The 21,669-nt window shown below is 50.6% G+C and overlaps 1 protein-coding gene across 1 annotated transcript in view; it reads right to left on the bottom strand.

The window, feature by feature from the left end:
• Nucleotides 1-21,669, bottom strand: part of ACTL6A (actin like 6A) — an 89,420-nt gene that overhangs the window by 45,032 nt on the left and 22,719 nt on the right. The window contains exons 3-4 of the mRNA XM_088452439.1: nt 13,970-14,144; nt 1,048-1,148 (exon numbers count right to left, since the gene is read on the bottom strand). Coding sequence (XP_088308565.1) covers nt 1,048-1,148; nt 13,970-14,144 — 276 coding nt within the window. The remainder of the gene's footprint in view (nt 1-1,047; nt 1,149-13,969; nt 14,145-21,669) is intronic.

Genomic DNA, 21,669 nt, shown 5'->3' with positions numbered 1-21,669 from the left:
AAGGTCACCCTGTGGACCCCTATGGACCCTGAAGTAGAAACATGCATTTTTGCCGTAACACAAAACATGAGGCAGATAAAGTAATTTGATTTGGGTTTTTGGATTCGGGAGGAAAAGTTACCTTAGGGGTCCAAATTTTGTGGCGATTCCCTAATAAACACCCTGGATAAAGAAGCCGCGGTTAATAAATTATTTAATAACTTGAAAAATCAATATTTAATCAACTAAATATCAGACAGGCGAGATATTTGGCAGAAATAGTTGATTTGACATCCTCTCAACTAAAAATTTTTCGTAGAAATCTGAGATGGGTGGTGGACATTTCATTTATTTTTGGGGTGATCTGATATGACCCAGTAGTAAACGCTAACTAGTGCGCTCTAGTGCATCTACTACCCATCATCGGCGACAGACGATATGGCCCGACCGCCTTGATGAGTACACGTTACACGAGGCCTTCACCCGCAGCCGCCTCTGGTATATCTCCTACACCGGAGGCCTGCACTGCGGCGCGCACGATTCCCCTCACGGGAAATCGCTTACCTGCCATCTCCGCGAATTCAATCGCAGTTCGGACCCCAGCGACGCCACTAGCTAAGCCTCGCTGAGGCCCGCCAAAATCCCCAGGGCATATAGCGGTACTGGCGTTTCGGCATCGGCGGAGGTAGATTGAGTCGCAGTATCTGCGTCCTATTCAGCGCCTAGTACTGCTCGACTCAGAAGTTCAAAAAACTAAGGTAAATCAAAAGAAAAAGTCTGCTGTTAAACAGGTGCGTCTGGATACTTGCCGCGCACCAAACAAAAAACTGAATGCCTGTGGCTGGAGGCGGGGCATATAGGAAGGAGGACCAGTGTATGCTGGAAGCTTTAAAGCTGTAGCTGTTTGGTGCAATGGATCTCTCCAACTACATACCCCAAGTAGATTCTGTGGACCCTGAAGAAGAAAGAACAATTTTGGTGACAATATTACAGACTAGTTTATGATTTATAAGAATGAACAGTTTATGTATCATTTGAAGCATTGGACATATTAACAAATGTACTTACAGCCGCCTCAGACATCAGCACCGGATGTAAACTAGCTTCTGACTTGACATGCATTTTGTAAGTATGGTCTAAAATAGCTTGAAAGCTATCCCAATCTTCAACTAAAAAGAAACAGAAAATTATCTCAGTCGCTTAAGAGTTTTTTGAAATTCACTTCAAATGTAAAACAAATATTCTGTTTATAGTCTAAAGAGATATTCTAGTTTAAGAGAATACAGAAGTCAACCGCATATTAAATAACACCATAAACAGTCTGTTGAAGAGAGACCTAACCTAATCTTAAATAACAAGAGATATGGTAAGAACTTACCTTTGTTATCTCTGTTTCTACGAAGTCCATAGGGTCCACAGGGTTGACCTTGGGGTATAGCTTGGATCTGGATCCACGGGCACCATACAGTTAAAGCTTTAGCTCCCAGGATGCACTTGGGTCCTCCTCTATACCCCGCCCCCGAGCCACAGGCACCTCAGTTGGTAAGTAGCCTAGGCCGAAGGAGGAGACTAAACAGAGAGAAGGAAGACTGGAACACACAAGAAACCATACTCACAGAAATGGGAGACGGAAACACCGGTGACCAGTACCACAGCCCATTTGAAGCCAGGTGCGTCAGGGCGGGCGCCCTGTGGACCCTATGGACTTCGTAGAAACAGAGATAACAAAGGTAAGTTCTTACCATATCTCTTGTTTTCTACTTCAGGGTCCATAGGGGGTCCACAGGGTTGACCTTGGGGATGTCCCAAAGCAGTTCAACTAAGGGCGGGGACGCTCCTGAGCAGAAAGGAGAATCCTGCGCCCGAAGGATGCATCCTGAGAGGCAAAGGTGTCAAACGCATAAAACCTCAAAAATGTCTGAATTGAAGACCAAGTGGCTGCCTTGCACAGCTGAACAGCGGAGGCACCACGTCTAGCAGCCCAAGAAGGGCCTACAGACCGAGTGGAATGAGCCTTAACCGAGGCTGGAACAGGCAAACGTTCCTGTATATAAGCCTCCCTAATAACAGAACAAAGCCAACGGACTAAAGTTTGTTTGTTGGCAGGCCAACCCCTCTTATGGAACCAAAGAGGATGAACAACGAATCGGACTTCCTAACAGAGGCCGTCCATTCAACATAAATTCTGAGAGCCCGGACCACGTCCAGCGAAGCCTCGCCAGCCGTAAGACCCGGAGCCTGAAAAGCTGGCACCACAAGTTCCTGATCTATGTGGAACTTAGCAACCACTTTAGGCAAAAACTCAGGAAGGGGGGGATACAGTAAAGTGCCCCCAACTTGGATACCCTCCTGGCCGTAGTAAGAGCCAGGAGAAACACAGTCTTAAGTGTTAACCACTTGAGGTCAACCGACTCAAGAGGCTCAAAAGGAGGTCCCTGCAGGACCCGAAGAACCACCGCTAAGCCCCTCGGAGCCACTGGAGGCACAAAGGGAGGCTGGATCCTCAGAACACCTTGGAACAAAGTGTGAACGTCAGGCAGTGTGGCAATCCTTCGTTGGAACCACACTGACAGGGCCGATACATAAACTCTTAGGGAAGCAAGCCGTAAGCCCAGGTCAAGACCTGACTGCAGAAATGCCAAAATCCTAGAAAACTCTGAACACCCGAGGGTCATAGCTTCTAGACTCGCACCACTGAAAGTAAGTGTGCCACACTCCGTGGTAAATCCGTGCAGAGGCAGGTTTACGTGCCCTAAGCATGGTACTGTTGACAGAGCTTGAAAAGCCCCGGGACCTTAAGACGGCTGTCTCAAGAGCCACGCCGTCAAAGACAGTCGACCCAGATCCGGGTAAAGGCCGGGATCCTGAGACAGCAGATCCCGACGTTGAGGCAGAAGGTACGGAGAGTCTACAGACAGGCCCCTGAGATCGGAGTACCAAGGACGTCTGGGCCAAGCTGGAGCCACCAGCAGAAACGTGCCTCCGTCCTGTTAGATCTTTCTGAGTACCCGAGGGAGCAGGGAGACTGGAGGAAACATACGCTAGGTGAAACGACCATTTCACTGACAACGCATCCACTAGGCTTGCGCCTGCGTCCCTTGTCCTTGAGCCATATATGGGCAACTTGTAATTGTGACGAGAGGCCATCAGGTCCAATTCCGGCAGTCCCCACCTGTCCACGAGAAGTTGAAACACCTCTGGGTGAAGCGACCATTCCCCGGGATGCACGTCGTGACGGCTGAGGAAGTCTGCCTCCCAATTGAGGACTCCCGGGACGAAGACTGCCGACATTGCTGGAAGGTGGCACTCCGCCCAAGTCAGGATTTGGGACACTTCCAACATCGCAGCTCGACTGCGAGTTCCTCCCTGGTGATTTATGTATGCCACCGTGGTGGCGTTGTCTGATTGCACCTGAACTGCTCTTCCGAGAAGAACGGTGCCTGACGCCAGAAGAGCACGGTACACTGCCCGTAGCTCTAGAATGTTTATGGGAAGGACGGCCTCCTCCGCCGACCAACGGCCCTGAAGAGACAACGAGCCGGTCACTGCCCCTCAACCCCGGATACTGGCATCTGTCGTGAGCAGAACCCAGTCCGGAATCCAAAAGGGGCGACCCTGGCTGAGATGAGCTGACTGCAGCCACCACGCCAAGGACCGGCGCACTTCCGGGGACAATACCAGTATCTGGGATCGTATCCGGCGGGACAACCCGTTCCATGCCACAAGAATCTGCCCCTGCAGGGGTCTGGAATGGAACTGGGCGAACTCCACCATGTCGAATGCCGACACCATGGACCCCAGGACTCATTGCCGAATGTATTGACACCCTGCCACTGCTTAGGCAACCGTGTATCCTCAGTTGTAGGGAGGATACCTTTTCCAGAGTCAAGAAAATCCTTTGTTGACTGGAGTCCAGAAGTGCTCCCAGATGGACCATCCGTTGAGATGGGATCAGAGACGACCTCTTCCAATTTATCAACCACCCATGTGCTTGAAGACAAGCAATTGTCAGGTGGAGATGATGAAGAAGCACCTCCGGGGAGCTCGCCAGCAGCAGCAGATCGTCCAGGTACGGCAGCAACCGTATACCCTGACCCCGAATGTGTGGGCAGCCATGACTGCCATCACCTTGGTGAAAACCCTCGGAGCCATGGAAAGAACGAAAGGCAACGCCCGAAATTGGTAGTGATGGTTTAAGATAGCAAACCTCAGGTACCGCTGATGTGCCGGTGCCACGGGCACATGGAGATAGGCGTCCTGGATATCGAGGGAGACCATGAAGTCCCCCGGTTCCATCGCCAGGATGATGGTCCGCAATGTTTCCATCCTGAACTTGGGAACTCTGAGGTACTTGTTCAGAGGCCTTAAACTCAGAATAGGGCGATGAGACCCATTGGGTCTCTGCACCAGAAACAGAGATGCGAAGCTTTGGACTTGTCCAGCGAAGGACTCGTGCAAGAAAATTGGTGGGGCGGCCTGCACCGAAACGACAGGGCGTACCCTTGAGAGACTACTTCTCGAACCCAAGCATCCGTGGTGGTACTGAACCAACACTGGACGAATCTGAGAAGTCGGCCTCCCACTCTGGGGTCCCCCAGGGAGAGGCCCGTCCCGTCAGGCAGCAGGTTTATCCTCTTGTTTGGAAGAGGGGCGCCAAGCATTCCATATGCTTCTTGGGTTTGGATGAGGCTTTGGTCGCTGAATGTCTCGGGAAGGACTGGCCCTTGGCCTTACCCTGAACCCGAATGGACCGAACGGCAGTGCTCCTCACCCTAGCCGGCGCAGAAGCCGAAGGGAGGAAAGCCGACTTGGACTTAGCCAAGGTATCCACTATTTTGTCCAAGTCTGGACCAAATAGCAAATCTCCATTAAAGGGGAGAGCCTCCAGACCCTTTTTAGAGTCCGCATCAGCCCTCCAGGACCGCAGCCACAAGGATCTCCGAGCAGACACAGCCGCAGCCAAAACTCTAGAGGTTAACATGCTTGCGTTCAATGATGCTTCCCCAATATAGGAATTGGCATCCCTCATTTGTGCCACTAATGCTCTCTAAACATCCGGAACACCGTCCGTAAGAGAATCCTCCAAGGCTTTGGCCCAGTTCTCAATGGCTTTAGCCACGCAGGAAATGGCCAAGGACGGGCGCGCCACCGCTCCGGAGAGCGACTTCAAACAAATCTCCACTTTCCTGTCCGTTGGATCCTTTAAAGAGGAAATAGACGGCAATGGTAGCGTAGCGGTTTTAACCAAGCGAGTGACATGTGAATCCACCGCCGGTGGAGTCTCCCATTTCCTGCAATGATCCTCAGGAAAGGGATAATGAGAAGCCAACCCTTTCTGCGGTTGGAATCTCTTTGCTGGGTAATTGCCAGGCCGCCGACATATGATCCGCCAACTGATCGGACAGAGGGAACACATTAGAAGTAACCTTTGCTTTCTTGAAGTCAGGAAACTTGGACTTAGGGACCGGTGCCTCCTCTTCTATATTGAGAATAGCCCGCACCGCCCTAACTAATGCTGGAACATTAATGGAGGACCTAGGCTCAACCTCCTGTCCCACAGCATCCAAATCAGAATCCTCATGGACCTCTCCATCATCTGAAGAGGGATCCGATTCTGATACCTGCGCAGTGAGTAAACTCACAACAGGCCGCTTAGTCGCCTTCTGAGGCACATCACCCTGCAAAAATTACTGAAAAGCCGAGGATGAAGGCGCCAAACTCTGTACAGAGTTGGAGAGAACATCCACCCAAGGCGGAGGAGCCGACTGAGGGAAGCCCTGAAAAGACTGTTGTGATACAGGGGGAGGCTGGACATACACAGGCAGCACCGAATACTGTCTCACAGTCTGGGCCCCGGAGGGAGACCGCAATACCTGCGGAATATCCGGGGAATGGAAGATAGAGTGCTGGGACAATGCCCCAGAAGGGGTCACTGTAGGGATCGACATCTGCAATAGATGTCAGCACTTGTGAAAACATCGCCCAAGGGGGGTCCTGCTGCGTAGGGGGTATAGAGGGGCCTGGTGCCAGCTGGCACTGCCCGCAAAGACCATCCTGAGATAAATCCTCCCATTAACACCAGCAGAACAGCGTCTGCAGGAAAGCAACACAGGAGCCCCGGAGTGCTCAGTCTCCTCATCAGACATGATACAGTAATTGTACAATAAATACGTATCAGCAGAGGACATACGGTGTTAACACCCTCACACTCACCAGCATGCAACACAAACAGGCCCAAAAATATGGTACTGTGTAGCACACAACAGTATGTGACTGACATCACAAATACATGATTGTGAGGTTAATAGAAAAACGCCCCTCCCCCACACACCTTCGGGCTGTAGGAGAAGCAAAGGGATAGATATAAGCTGACAGCAAGTTAGAAAATGAGTACAGACAGCAGCGCTAGCAAAGTCACATACAATGCAGGAAGATTGTACTTACTGCACCAATCGCTGCCCTCAACCACCCAGATTCAGTGTCTGGGGGGAGTTAAAGCGCTGTGTACACTGTCCTTTAGGTAGGGGAGAGGTACACAGGGGGACCTGACCATGTACCTGCCTGGGAGCCTGCGTTATAGCCGGAGAGCTCTGAGGAGGAGTGGCCAGCAGAGGAGCAGCTCAGCGACGCCAGTACACGTGAGAAAATGCGCGCTGAGCTGAGGGGAGGAGCCGCTAAACCAGGGAAGGCTGCCTCCCCCGGCTAGTATTTAACCCCAGGGATGCCGGTTCCCCTCCGGAACTTATACCCTGGTGGTCCAGGGGAGCGCGGGGTATGCCTGCATGAGGGGGAGCCCGCCGCCGCTACTAGCGCCGCCGGTCTGTCCCCAGAGACCGGCGGCAACTGACTGCATTTACCCCCGCAAGCGGCGCTAAGAGCGCTGCTCGCGGCTTACCTGTTCCCCGTAGAGTCCGGCAGCAGTCAGAGGGAGGTCCCGGAGCCATGCTAGGACTAACTCTGGGGTCCCGCTGCGATCGCCAGATCAGTACTGGCGTCGCAGCGCCAGCGGGGTGTTGAAGCGGCAGCATGGACGTCCAGAAGGATAGTCCTATGCTGCTGCATTAAGTGTAAAACAAGAGAAAAAAAAAAAAAAAACTTTTCTTCTGTAAAAATAAAGCTATGGGGCTGCTCCTGCAGCCCCACTGCACAGTGCAACCGACTTCGGCCGGCACCAAACTGAAACTGAGGTGAGGTGCCTGTGGCTCGGGGGCGGGGTATAGAGGAGGACCCAAGTGCATCCTGGGAGCTAAAGCTTTAACTGTATGGTGCCCGTGGATCCAGATCCAAGCTATACCCCAAGGTCAACCCTGTGGACCCCCTATGGACCCTTAAGTAGAAATACCAGCATAAGAACGTGTATACGCTACGTCTGACAGAATTTTGTACCAATGCGGAACTGCTCATGTCCCACGGGAATGTCGAACCCATTATGTAACAGTTGCCATGATGCCACATAATATGAGATATGGTAAGAACTTACCCTTGTTATCTCTATTTCTACGAAGTCCATAGGGTTCCACAGGATACCTTGGGGTATAGGTGTGACGTCAGTCGCTGGGCACCATAGAGTTAAGCTTTTCAGCCTCCCAGGATGCACTAGGGTCCCCCTTCTATACCCCGCCCCCGAGCCAAGGCACCTCAGTTAGTTATCATGCCATAGGCCGGAGGAGGAGAAGGAAGAGAGAGAAAAAAGATCTGGACACATACAAGAATCACATTCTCACCAGAGGGAGACGGAAAACCGGTGACCAGAGCAAAGCCCATCTGCAGCACAGGTGCGACAGGGCGGGAGTCCTGTGGAACCCTATGGACTTCGTAGAAATAGAGATAACAAGGGTAAGTTCTTACCATATCTCATATTTTCTACTTCAGGGTCCATAGGGTATCCACAGGATACCTTGGGGATGTCCCAAAGCAGTATCCTTTAAGGGTGGGGACGCTCCTGTGCAGAAAGGAGAATCCGCCGCCCGAAGGAAGCATCCTGAGAGGCAAAGGTGTCAAACCTGTAATACCTCACGAAGGTATGGACAGAGGACCACGTAGCAGCCTTGCAGATCTGAACTGCCGAGGCACCACGTCGAGCTGCCCACGAAGGACCCACAGACCTAGTGGAATGAGCCTTCAGAGAAGGAGGGACCGGTAGGCCTTCATGAAGATAAGCATCAGAAATAGCCATACGGATCCAGGCTGCCAAAGTTTGCTTTGAAGCAGGCCAACCCTTTTTACGGAAGCCATAGAGGACAAACAAAGCGTCCGACTTCCTAAACGAAGAAGTGCGGTCAACATAAGTCCTTAAGGCCCGCACAACATCCAAAGAGGCCTCACCCACGGAAAGACCCGGTGAGTTAAAGGCCGGAACAACTATTTCCTCGTTAACATGAAACTGGAAAACAACTTTGGGAAGAAACTCGGGCCGAGTGCGGAGCACTGCCCTGTTCCCATGAAAAACCAAGAAAGGGGGTCTACAAGAAAGAGCCCCTAACTCAGAAACACGTCTGGCCGAAGCAATGGCCAGAAGGAAAACAGTCTTAGCTGTTAGCCATTTAAGATCCACTGAGCCCAGTGGTTCAAACGGCGGTCCTTGGAGAGCCCTCAGGACCACAGCCAAATCCCAAGGCGCCACAGGTGGAACAAAGGGCGGCTGAATGCGGAGAACACCCTGCATAAAGGTGAGCACATCCGGGATTGTAGCAATCCTACGGTGAAACCAGACAGATAGGGCCGAAACCTGTACCTTCAAAGAAGCAAGGCGAAGCCCACGATCTAGTCCCGCTTGCAGGAAGGCGAGAATCCGAGACAGACGAAACTCCTGCGGTGCATAACCTCTCGGTCAACACCACTGGAAGAACGTATGCCACACGCGATGGTATATCCTCGCGGAAGACGGTTTCCGAGCTCGTAACATGGCACGCACCACAGAGCTGGAAAACCCCCGGGACCTCAGCATGGCCGTCTCAACAGCCACGCCGTCAAAGACAGCCGAGTCAGGTCCGGGTGAAGGCAAGGACCCTGAGACAGAAGGTCCGGTCGTAGCGGCAACCGCAGAGGACTGTCCACGGACAGACCCTGAAGGTCTGAGAACCAGTGCCGTCTGGGCCACGCGGGAGCTATCAACAGGAGCGTCCCTCCTTCCTGTTTGAATTTCCGGATTACCCGTGGAAGAAGGGAGACCGGAGGGAACAGGTATGCGAACCGGAACGTCCACCGGACGGACAGAGCATCCACCAGAGACGCCCCTTCGTCTCTTGTGCGAGACCCGTACACCGGCAACTTGTTGTTGTGCCGGGACGCCATGAGGTCGATTTCTGGAAGACCCCACCTGTCCACCAGTAGTTGAAAAACGTCCGGGTGCAGGGACCATTCCCCCGGATGAACGTCCTGGCGACTTAGAAAGTCCGCCTCCCAATTTAGCACTCCCGGGATGAAGACCGCTGATATGGCCGGAAGATTGCGCTCCGCCCAAACCAGGATCCGAGAGACCTCTACGAGAGCCGCCCGACTGCGAGTTCCTCCTTGCCTGTTTATGTAGGCCACGGTGGTAGCGTTGTCCGACTGGACCTGCACCGGGCGACCCTGGAGAAACCGCTGTGCCTGCTGGAGAGCATTGAAGACCGCACGGAGTTCCAAGATATTTATTGGAAGCTCCGCTTCTGTCGGCGTCCACCTGCCCTGGAACAAGTGTGGACCCGAAACTGCTCCCCAGCCCCGAAGACTGGCGTCCGTTGTCAACAGGACCCAATTTGGAACCCAGAACGGACGTCCCTTGTTGAGGTGGGTCGTCTGTAACCACCACGCAAGGGACAGGCGAACCTCCGGGGTGAGCACAATCGTCCGGAACTTCAGAGACTGAGGCAGCCCGTTCCACTTGGACAGGATCAGGTGCTGCAGAGGTCTGGAGTGAAACTGGGCGTATTCCACCATGTCGAACACCGACACCATGGAGCCCAGTAACCTCATCGCCGAGTGTAAGGACACCCGGCGGCTGTGCAGACAACTGCGCACCCTTGACTGTAAAGCAGAGATCTTGTCCTCCGTCACGAAGATCCTTTGCTGTCCCAAGTCCAATAAGGCTCCAAGATGCAGAATCCTCCGAGACGGGATTAGAGTGGACTTCTGCCAGTTGATTAGCCAGCCGTGCCGTTGCAGCAGTGCAATGGTCAGGTCCAAGTGGCGTAACAGGAGCTCTGGAGATCCTGCCACCAATAACAGGTCGTCCAAATACGGCAACATGCGGACTCCCTGCAGCCGCAGAGAAGCCGCCATGACCGCCATCACCTTGGTGAAAACACGTGGTGCTGTCGCCAGGCCAAAAGGTAACGCCCGAAACTGGAAGTGGTCGCTGCGGATTGCAAACCTGAGGAACTGTTGATGGCGCAAAAGAATAGGGACATGCAGGTAAGCGTCCTGTATGTCCAATGACACCATGTAGTCCCCAGGTTCCAGCGCCAGAATGATGGACCGTAGGGTCTCCATCCGAAACTTCGGGACCCGCAAAGACTTGTTGAGTGCTTTGAGGTTGAGAATCGGACGATATGACCCATTGGGTTTCTGTACCAAAAATAGATTTGAATAGAAACCCTGGCCCCTCTGGGAGAATGGAACAGGCACTATAACTCCAGCCTGGAGCATAGTGTGCAATACCTTCCGCAGCTCCGTAGCCTTGTTCCGGTCTGATGGTAGACCCGTGGTGAAGAATCGAGCCGGGGGTCTGTGCCGGAAGGAGAGGGCGTATCCGTGGGAAACCACCTCCAGAACCCAAGTGTCTGTCGTAGTGGTCGACCAACACTGGGCGAACTGTAGCAGGCGGCCTCCCACCCTGGGATCCCCCAAAGGGAGGCCCGGACCGTCAGGCCGCAGGCTTGTCATCTGGCTTGGGGGCCGGACGTCTGGTACTCCATGCCTGCTTCCGGGGCTTGGCCGATTTCTTAGGAGCAGCCTGTCGAGGAAACGACTGTGGTTTGGGCCTGCCCTGGGCCCTAGATGACCGAAAGGACGATGGTCCAGAACCAGAAGGAGCAGCGGCCGACGGGAGACAAGCCGATTTGGCTGCCGCCAGCGTGGCCACAATCTTATCCAGATCCGGACCTTAGAGAACTTCTCCGGTAAATGGCAACGCCTCCAGACCTTTTTTGGAATCTGCGTCCGCCTTCCAGGATCACAGCCACAAGGTGCGACGAGCAGCTACCGCTGCTGAAGAAATCCTAGACACCAGAGTACTAATGTCTAGGGCTGCCTCGTTGATGTAGGTGGCCGAATCACGGAGATTGCCAATCAACTCCGCCTGTTCGGCCGGACAGTCGGAATCAAAAGAAGCCTCTAATGAATCCGCCCAGCGCTCCATCGCTCTGGCAACCCAGCAAATGGCCATAGCCGGCCGTGCTGCCCCCCCCGCAAGGGAATAAGCGGACTTCAGGCAGATTTCCACCTTGCGGTCCGTAGCATCCTTAAGGGAGGACATGGATGGCATCGGCAATGTGGCACTACGGACAAGACGGGTCACGTGAGAATCCACCTGTGGAGGGGATTCCCACTTTGCAAAATAATTATCTGCGAATGGATAAGCCACCGCCAGGCGTCTCTGCGGCTGGTATCTTTTGCCAGGCTGTTTCCACGCCTCCTCTAAATGGTCCACCAACTGACCCGAAAGAGGAAAGACTGTGGCATCGCCCTTCACATCCTTGAAAAAGGCATACTTAGATTTAGCCGCTGGGGGAACTTCGTCCTCAATCACCAAGGCTGTGCGGACCGCCCGAATAAGTCCAGGAATATATACTTTGGACTTAGCATCAGCGTCCTTCTTATGGAGAGGTTCCTGATCGTAAGGATCCAGAATCTCCCCATCATCAGACGTCCCCTCGTCATCCTCATAAGGAGCCGACAGAGACGCCACCGGCCGTTTATGCGGCCGCATCACAGACTCCCCTTGCAACACATCCGACAAGTGCTGTACAGAACTCGTCAGGGAGTTAACCCACGCTGGCTCCTGAGAAACCGGGAGCGGGGAAATAGGGAGACTGTGGGGTACCACCAATTGTCGTGGGAAACCCTGCATGGGTGACGACACCACTGACTGCTGGGATAAACCCATCGGTGTAAACGCGGGCTGCGGAGCTAACTGGCCCACTAAGGCTGTAAGCGCCTGAGCGAAACAAGCCCAGGGCGGCTCCTGTACCAGTGCTGTAACCGTAAGAGGCCGCGCCATGGACAAACACTGCCGGCAAAGGCCCTCCGCGCTACCCTCCCCCTCCGCTAACGGTACTTTACACGTAGTACACTGTAGCCGGAGGGGAAAATCACTTTCGGACATGATGGCACCACGTATGTGACCTCTCTCACCAATTATAACTTAAATAGGCGAGAGACCACCCTGCAGCACCGCACCGCAAGGGCTTAGCAGAAAGAACAGGGACAGTAATAAAGCTGACAGTTTAGAGAAAAGTTACAGGCAGCGCTAGCACAGTCACATACAATGCAAAGAAAATCAATTCCTGCACTAACAGCGCTGATCACTCAACTACGCAGACACAGGGCCTGGTAGGACACAGCGCTGCATACACAGACCTGACCACAGCGGAGGAGAGGCATGCGGGGGGACCCAGACCACGATGCTTCCGTCCAGCGCTTTCAGCAGCGTTCACCAATGCGTTCTGGAGAAGATGGCCGCCGAGGAGCAGAGAGGAGGCTGGCCTGGGGGAGGAGCGCTGCCACAGGACCAGTCGGCAGCATGCAGAGGGGGCTGTGTGCAGCGGGGGAGGCGCCGGCTGTGAGACAGGGAAGGCGCGCTCCCCTGGCATGCATTTAACCCCTGGGACGCCGCAGCGCTACCGCTCTGCTGCGGTCCGCTGTCCCAGGGGGTAGTGGAAAGCGCAGGTTGGTCGCCTGGCTCCACGCTGCAGCCAGTCCCCAGGGAGCCCCCTGCCTGGGGACTTAGGAACGTGTGACAAGCGGGGACCCACCGTGGGACCCCGCTGCTTACCTTTGTCCCCCTTGGATCCAGCCATGGTCCGGAACATCTGGGGTCACCGCTAGCTGTGACCCCAGATGCTCACCAGCATCCCCGGATCGGTACCGGCGTTCTGGTACCGGCGGGGGTGTAGGGAAGACAGCATGGACGTCAGGACTGACTGTCCATGCTGTACATCCAGATGTGCAGCCACAGCTGCACTGAAGAAAGCTTATGGGGCTCTTCTAGCCCCCACTCCGACAGGTGCACCCGACGCCGGCCAGGCACCAAACTAAACTGAGGTGCCTTGGCTCGGGGGCGGGGTATAGGAGGGGCACCCTAGTGCATCCTGGGAGGCTGAAAAGCTTAACTCTATGGTGCCCAGCGACTGACGTCACACCTATACCCCAAGGTATCCTGTGGATACCCTATGGACCCTGAAGTAGAAAAACCCATGCTGCATGTCACTACTGATACGGAGCCCATAAGGATGGTTGAGGGCTGGTGTGATGACTTCATAGCATTCATGCGCTCACATCTGTGGAGGGCATACGTTCATAATGTTGACAGCTGATTGTTTTTAATACGATTTTAGAGTTTAGTTGTAATTAGAATTAGGGATAGGCATACTCACCCCAGCGCCGCAAACACGCAAGGTCAACCTGCCGACTGCGACATTGTGCCTTGCCAGAATGCGGACAAAATGTTAGCAATGTGAAGGTCAATACTTGACATGTTGTCCACCCGTCCAGGTGGACGTTCTGAACCACACCCATGTGAACGTATGCCCCTAGTGTGCCGCGTGAAGTGTCTATGTTAATGGACTTTACATATACAGAAAAGGTAGCTATAGTGTTATTCATACTATAGGACCTACAACATTCCACTTTGCTAGGCTGTGAAGGTGAAGTGAAGTTGTCCTTGAGGAACCAGTACCATGTCCATCATTTGTAATCAAGTGAACAGCAGTTTCAGGATATCAAAAATTATCTAGAACATAGCATATAGTCTGACATTCCATGGCTACAGGGAAACAATACAACTTACTCATTCCATTTTTGAGTGGTGAAAAGGCTTCCATGTTTTCCCGTGGTACCCTGAGTGTGTTAGTATCAATATAGTACGATGGACCTCTTGACTTGCTTTGATCTCCGTCAGTTTCCATTGGTGTGCTGCCATCGTCCCTGTCAAGTACCATACCAATGGTTGTAGGGAAATCTACCTGCAATGTTTAATGTGAATAATTAGAATAACGCTTCATACTACAAGAGTATAGAAAGACATCAATTTCATACTAATAGGTGGTATACTGAATTATTTTATATTTTTCTATTTATTTTATGTTAGACACTGAAGTCTTCAGAAATATAGATATAAAACTATAAATTGCTGTATGTATTAACACTGTTCATTTAATACATTTAATCCTTTGTGCTATGTAATGGGTTGGAAACACTGCAAAGGCAGCATTTGTAGAAGTCATGAGTATATTACAAATGTACAGTAGCATTTTTCCATAGAACATGATTCTGAAGAAAAAGTTGACACTACTGCAGTTACAGATGAAATCAAATGTACTGCAACAATTTGCTGCCATTTGATCAGTTCCTCTACCAGTTTAGCAACAAGGACAATTATTGGTTCATTTTAATGATTTTCATTTGACAATGTGAGAAATGGAGAAAAGGTTTCAAAACATGGGTTGAGCTAATGGTCTAATAAAAAATAATATATATGTTTTTGAGCTCAGTCCTGAGTGATATTAATAATGAATTGATGCTCAATAAGGAAAGGAGACTGATTGATTGATATATCAATCAACCACGATAAGGTCATGATAAAATGTATTCACAAAAACTATTCATTAAAATAAAACCATAATAAAATTGACCATATATAAGCATATCTCAATTAATGGCCCTTATTAAGTACCACACTGCACTCAGTCTTATAAGTGTCCCAGGGCCATGATCCAGGCCAGTGATTTTGCAGTCTTGCACATATGCATATAGCTGGCTTAAGTATGTAATGTATTCGCCAAAATCTCTCTCACCACCTCAATAGTATTGCAGTTATCCACTTGGTATCGAAAGCAGTCTTTATTAGTGGTCTGTTCCATACATGGGACAGGGTTACAGCAACTGCTTGTCACACAGAGGAAAGCGCAAACACCTGTTTAGATGCTTAATAGTTGCTCCAGTCATTACTCACATCCCCTGTCGCAGTCTGCTTTATTTCACACTCTAATTCTCTTGGGCTTAAATTCACACACTTTTCACGAGACTGAGATGAGCTTCTTGGACATTGCCCTCTCGGTCAAGGACAACTAAATCAGCACAAGAACTTTTAGAAAAAAAAAGGTGGATCAATGATCGAGCTGAGCAGAAAAAATTGTGGGTCCCAGGGACCCCTCACTTTAAAAAATTGGGGTCCTACGCCACGGTATCTCGGTCGCATCACATATGGGGGATGAGGGCAGGCAGCAGTTGGCACAGTGCTGGGGTCAGTTAGCAGCTTGGGCAGTGCTGGGGTTAGGTAGCATTTGGGATAGAGAGGTTAAGAGCAAATAGCAGTTTAGGTAGAGCTGGGGTTAGAGGCAGGGAGAAGTTTGGGAAAGTGCAGACTACAATTGGGACAGTTCTGGGGGAGCAAGGAAGGGGTTAGAGGAAGGTAGTAGTGGGGGTAGGGAGAGGATAAGGGTAGATGGCAGCTGGGACAGTACTGGGGGCAAAGATGGGGTTAGCGGCAGGCAGTGCTCTGGGTAGGGAAGGACCTCCAGCTCCCTCCTAATCCGGACAATGTCAACCTCCCTTGCCTCAGATGTATCCCCTCACTTGTATCCCAGTTAGCTTACTTATCTCCGAGTGATAAACCATGGACTGTGGGGAGAGGACGTCATGCTGTCATTCTGTGGCCCTGGATTCAGCACATGATGGGAGGAGGGGCGCAAATGCTGGCAGCCAGAAGTTTGAAGCTGCGGGGCAGAATTGAGGCAGAGTGAGCTGGCCAATGGTGCACTGACAGTAACGTCACCTGCGCCGGACACAAGCGCTGCTGCCGGCGTCTGGAGGGCAGTACAAGTCAAGTGTCCAGTCACGTCCGCAATGGTACAGCCCTGCGCGACCAGACAATGCAGGGCCAATTACATGCAGTGGTGGGTCACACAGGTTGAGGGTCCCTGGAGAGAAGCAGCAAGCCCTGCAATCAGCACCAGCCCACGATAACCTAGCAGCTGCCAGGGTTAGGGGGGCAGTGGGGGATGGTTGTCAGGGCTCGTGTGGCGATTAGACAAGGAGGCACTGAGAACTGCTGTGATTTGTTGGGAAGACGCTGAGTACTTTAATTGGCTGCTGCAGCTCACACAGGTCTGTAACTTACAGTACGTCCTGCGGGACCCGCACATTTTTAACAACAGAGTCCCTAACTGCTTGTATCGCGTAAAAACACGCTATAGTGCTTATTTTGCAATCACTGATGGATTTTAACTACCACCTTAATTATTCCAGTTGCCACCACTGTAAGTGGAAAAATAATATTCCAAAAGGGCAATATATACGTATTCAAAGGAACTGCTCAGATGAGAAGGATTTTTGGAGCAGGCAAGTGCACTTACTTGAGCTTTAAAAAGAACCAGGATACACTGAAGGGATCCTAAATTAAGCATTGAGTGAAGTCCTGAAGAGAGATAGGAGTTCCCTCCTTTCACTAAATAAAAATCTCTTGCTAAGGAAAGGATCAGTTTAAACTTCCATTCATATCTTCTTATATCTAATGTTCAGGCCAACTGAAAAAGATCCTCTGGAAAAACTATAATTCTTAAGCTTGATAAAATTCTGTCCACATTTGGAAGAACAACCATTCATTATATTTTGTAAGACTAGGAATCTTAAGTCACTTACCAAATAAACAAGAGGAGGGGCTGTCGAGTTGGTTGTCTACTAAATCCAAGGGTTGTTATAAATGTGGGAGAGCCTCTTATTTATTTTATTTATTTATTAACAGTTTCTTATATAGCGCAGCATATTCCGTTGCGCTTTACAATTGGAAACATTGATAGAACAAAACAGGGTAATAACAGACAGACATAGAGGTAAGAGGGCCCTGCTTGCAAGCTTACAATCTATAGCCTCTTGTATTACGAGTCATTTTATTCTACATAGAAGTATTAACTACACCTCTTCAACTCTGGGTGCTATTTTTAATATAAAATGTATTAACGGTCAGACATCCTACGCGATTTGATGTGTATGTAATAAGCAATATGTTGGCAGAACAACTCGAAGTTTAAATATAAGGTTCTTGGAATGTAGAAGAAATGTACATAAAAGGAATTGTAATCACAGTCTAACCAGACATATTTCGGAAAACCATGATGGCAACATATCAGTACTGAGAACCCAGGGGATCGAGCATGTCACCCCAACGGAGAGAGGTGGGGACAGATATACCCAGTTGTGCAAGAGAGGCCTTCTGGATCTTTTCCCTGGAAACACTAGTGCCAGATGGCCTCAATGAGAATATAGAACTGAATAGTTTTAAGATCACTAGACATCAGAATGTTATTGCCTGTATTGTTAAATTCCCTCAAACAATATCCATGTGAATAGAACTTAGAAAAATGACATGGTAGGAAATGGGGAATCAGTATGTAATTCCACCGGATGTATTGCCGGCGGACTACATACAGACGATGGAAGCCCGTACCATCAATATCCCCACTGGGGCTGGTAAGTACCCTAACCCCTCACTTCGAAGTCCATAGGGGCCTAACCTCCCCCCGCTGGTGCCTAACCCTAACACCCCCTCCCCGCACTCTAAACCTAACCCTCCCGGGGGGGATTGCCCAACCTCCCCCCAGTGGCGCCTTACCCTAGCCCAGGGGTCTTCAACCTTTAGCCCTCCAGCTGCTGTGGAACTATACATCCCAGCATGCCCTGCCACCGTTTTGATATAACAGCATGTTAAAACTGTGGCAGGGCATCCTGGGATCTGTAGATCCACAGCAGCTGGAGGGCCAAAGGTTGAAGACCCATGCCCTAGACTAACCCTTCCCCTCTCCTGGGGGGTGCCTAAAACTGGAATGGCCGGCAGGAACCGCATGGCCGGCAGCTCGATTCCTGGCAGCGTGAGGCAGACAGCTGGAGAGATCCCGGCAGTGGCAGCCTGACAACGCTGGAAATCTCGATCGTCCCCAGGTAAGTACTTACTAACCCAACACCCCTAACCTCCCCCCGTCCCTGCTGCCTAACCCTAAGTCCTTGTGGGGGTGCCTAACCCCAACCCACCCTCCCCCTAGCCTAACCCTAACCCTCCCGAGGGGGGGGGGGGTGCCTAACCCTAAGTCCCCCCGGGAGCCCTAAACCTATCCCTCCTCCCGTGGCTGTCTGCTCGCGGCGCCCGGCGTCGGAAAAGTGACAGGCGTCTACATTTAGATGCCTGTCATTTAACCCTCGCCAGGATAAAGCAGTCGGGAAGCCGGCTGTCTGGCTTACGTCAGCCGGCTTCCCGATTTCATCCCCCTAAAACTAACCCTCCCCCCGCGGCTAACAGCTAACAGTCCCCACTTATCTTCGTTCGGGATGCCGGGCGTCGGAATTTCGGCGTCTGGCTAAAGATGGGCGTCGTTAGTACAGCGTCGGGATTCCGCCGTCCAGCATTCCGGACACCGGTAAATTAACTGCATCCCGTAAATGGGATATGAACCTAGGACATAGTCTTAGGAAGGGTGGGAAGCCAGCCCATTAGACCATAGGAGAGTCTTTATTTGAAATATGAAAACCTTAAAACATTTTTTTTTATTAAAGTTGAAGAAACAAAATTTTAACTCACTCAAGATATGAGACTGAATGGAACAGGTCATTAGACCACAGGGGAACCTGTGGTGAAAATAAAAACTATTTGGGGTGTTAATATTTGTGTTGCATATGCCTATATAAATAATAAAAAAACCCAGATAGGATTTGAAACTCATTGTAGTAGGACATTAATCCGCTAGACCACAGGAGAACCTATGGTGAAAGTGAAACCTATTTTAGGTTTTGAATTGTTTTCTATTTTTATATGCTCATATGAAGCAAAAATCAAGAGGAGATTCAAACTCAGGATTTTGAGCTGCATTAGAACAGGACATTAGCCTGCTAGACCACATAGAAAGCTGTGGCTGATGCATATTTTTGGGTATATTTATTTTATTACATTACCTGTCCAAAGATGCCCTTTATGATGAAATATATGATCAAATATATGCAATAAAATCATTATGCGTTTTATGTTCTGTATAAGTTTATTAGACCGCTTAGTCTCTCTTTATAATTGGTACTTACCTGAGATTGATTATATTAAGAGATTTTTAAATGACTGAGTGATCCATATGGACTAATTGGGCATAACAGGTGTCATAAATGTAGAAATTCATTTCTGGAGTTCTGATTGGATACTGTTGGTTTAAATATGGATCCAAGGAGAAACCACCTACCTCTGATGACACAGTCACAACACATACGGATGGAGAAACTGCTTAGGGTGTGCTGTTGATGACCCTGACTACTACCTGCCATCCTTTTTACCTCTGATTAATGCACCAACAACTGCAGGAGTATAAATAATGGTAACAGAGGTCCTGAAAAGGCAACTACTACTGTGACCACCGCTGAATAGAGTGTGCTGGAGTGGAGATCCAATACCAGATTTGGGGCATTGATCGAGCAGAATCTACACAGAGAAATGTCTTTTCAAGCAGACTGCAGCAGGGGATGCGAGTATTGACTGGAGCACATGTTAAGCATCCAGGCAGGTGTTTGCTCTTTCCCGTGTGTCAAGCAGTTGCTGTAACCCAAAACTTGTATGGAACAGACGCCTAATAAAGACGGCTTTTGATACCTAGTGCATAACAGCGATACTATTGAGGTTGCGGAGGTGAACTTCAACATATAGTCCACAGTTGACACCATAGTTCCCTATGGGTCACCAGTGGTCAAGGAAGGTCCAACTATACGCCCCTCCCCCACCCCATTGAAAGATACACCCGTTCCTCCGCAGTCCAAAGATGTATCAATAGATTATATATTAATTTACTGTTTGTTACTCATAACAAAAAGCCAATATAAAAAGGAGTGTTATGGTAAAAATTGCCTTTGTTAAGTCAATAGGGTCCACAGGGAGACTATGGGGTGTAGGTGGGACCTGGGAGGACCAGACACCAACAGCAAAGCTTTTCAATTCCAGGATTCTCCGGTCCTTCCCCCTATACTCTGCCCACAGTCTGAGGGCACTTTGATTTTGTTAACAAGCCCAAGGCAGGAGCAGGAGAGGAGAGAAGGAACACTGGTACAATGAAGAATCACACTCACACAGAGAAGGAAACAAGTGACCAAGAGAAGAAACCCATAGAAGCTAGGTGCGTCAGGGTGGGTGCCCTGTGGATCCTATGGACTTCAAAGAGTTAACAAAGGTAAGTTTTACCAGAACTCCTTTTCTTCTTCAGGGTCCATAGGGAGAATGCTCCCGAGATGACCACTCTCCTGTATGCATGTCGTGACAGCTGAGGAAATCTGCTTCCCAATTGAGAACTTCCCAAGATGAATACCGAGGAGACGGCGTTCGGTCCATGTGGCAATTTGGGAAACTTCTGCCATTGCTGCCCGATTTCAGTGCCTCAATGGTGATTGAGGTAGGCCACTGCCGTGGCGTTTGTCAGACTGTATTTGTACTGGCTTACCCTGAATAATGTCCTGAGCCAGAGTGAGAGCTCTGTAGATGGCTTGAAGTTCCAAGACATTGATCAATAACCCTGTCTCGACTGGGGTCCAGTGGTCCTGGAAGGAGTGCTGGCCAGTCAGTGCACCCCACCTTCGGAGGCTCGTGTCCGTGGTAAGGAGAGCCCAGTCCAGATCAAAAGGGAAGACCCTTGTCTAAATAGAATGTCTGTAGCCAGCAGGCAAGGGGTAGGCGAACCTCCGGGGAAGGTGAATTGAAGTAGATGGGGTAGCCCGTTCCCCCTGGAGAGAGTCAGATGTTGTAAGGGCCTCGTGTTAAACTGAGTGAACGCCACCACGCCGAAGGTGGACACCATTGATCTCAATGTCTGCATTGCGGCGTGAACTGACACTCGGCAACTGCGGAGCAGTCTGCGCACTCGGCCTGATTCACCAGTGCACTGCTGAACTCAGATTCCCGATGTTTGGGAATCTGCGCATTATCCATTCTGCAAGTGTGCAGAATGGGTCCTGCAGACTCGCTCGCAGACTGGCGGCAATTGATAGTCTGCTGCAGTTTTTGGGCGGGGAAGGGGCAGCGATGCCCTCAGTTTCCCAAAACGGCGTGTCGCCGCCGTTGCGGGGGAGGAAAAAAATGGGATTTTGGTACCCATCGGTAAATCCTTTTCTCTGATTCCACAGGGGACACTGGAGGTGCTTACGCTGGGGTATAGAGGCGTGGATAACTGGAGCCGGCACTTTAAAATAACCTAGAAGTGTGAAGCTCCTCCCCCTCTATGCCCCCATCAGTCCCCAGTTTAGAAAATGGAGACCAAGCAGAGTGAAAGGGAGAGAACACACAATCAAAACATACAACATATGTAACAAACCAAACAGGCAGGCTAAGAGCGCAGAGGTGGGCGTCCAGTGTCCCCTGTGGAATCAGAGAAAAGGATTTACCAGTAGGTACCAAAATCCCATTTTCTCTTTCATCCACTAGGGGACACTGGAGGTGCTTACGCTGGGGACATCCCAAAGTTTTCCCCACAGGCG

Source organism: Taudactylus pleione, unplaced genomic scaffold (assembly GCF_031769625.1).
Source record: "Taudactylus pleione unplaced genomic scaffold, aTauple2 ptg000037l, whole genome shotgun sequence".
In the NCBI taxonomy this organism is placed as follows: Eukaryota; Metazoa; Chordata; class Amphibia; order Anura; family Myobatrachidae; genus Taudactylus; species Taudactylus pleione.
Note: the sequence above shows the minus strand (reverse complement) of the source record. Positions and strands in the feature narration are given on the sequence as shown.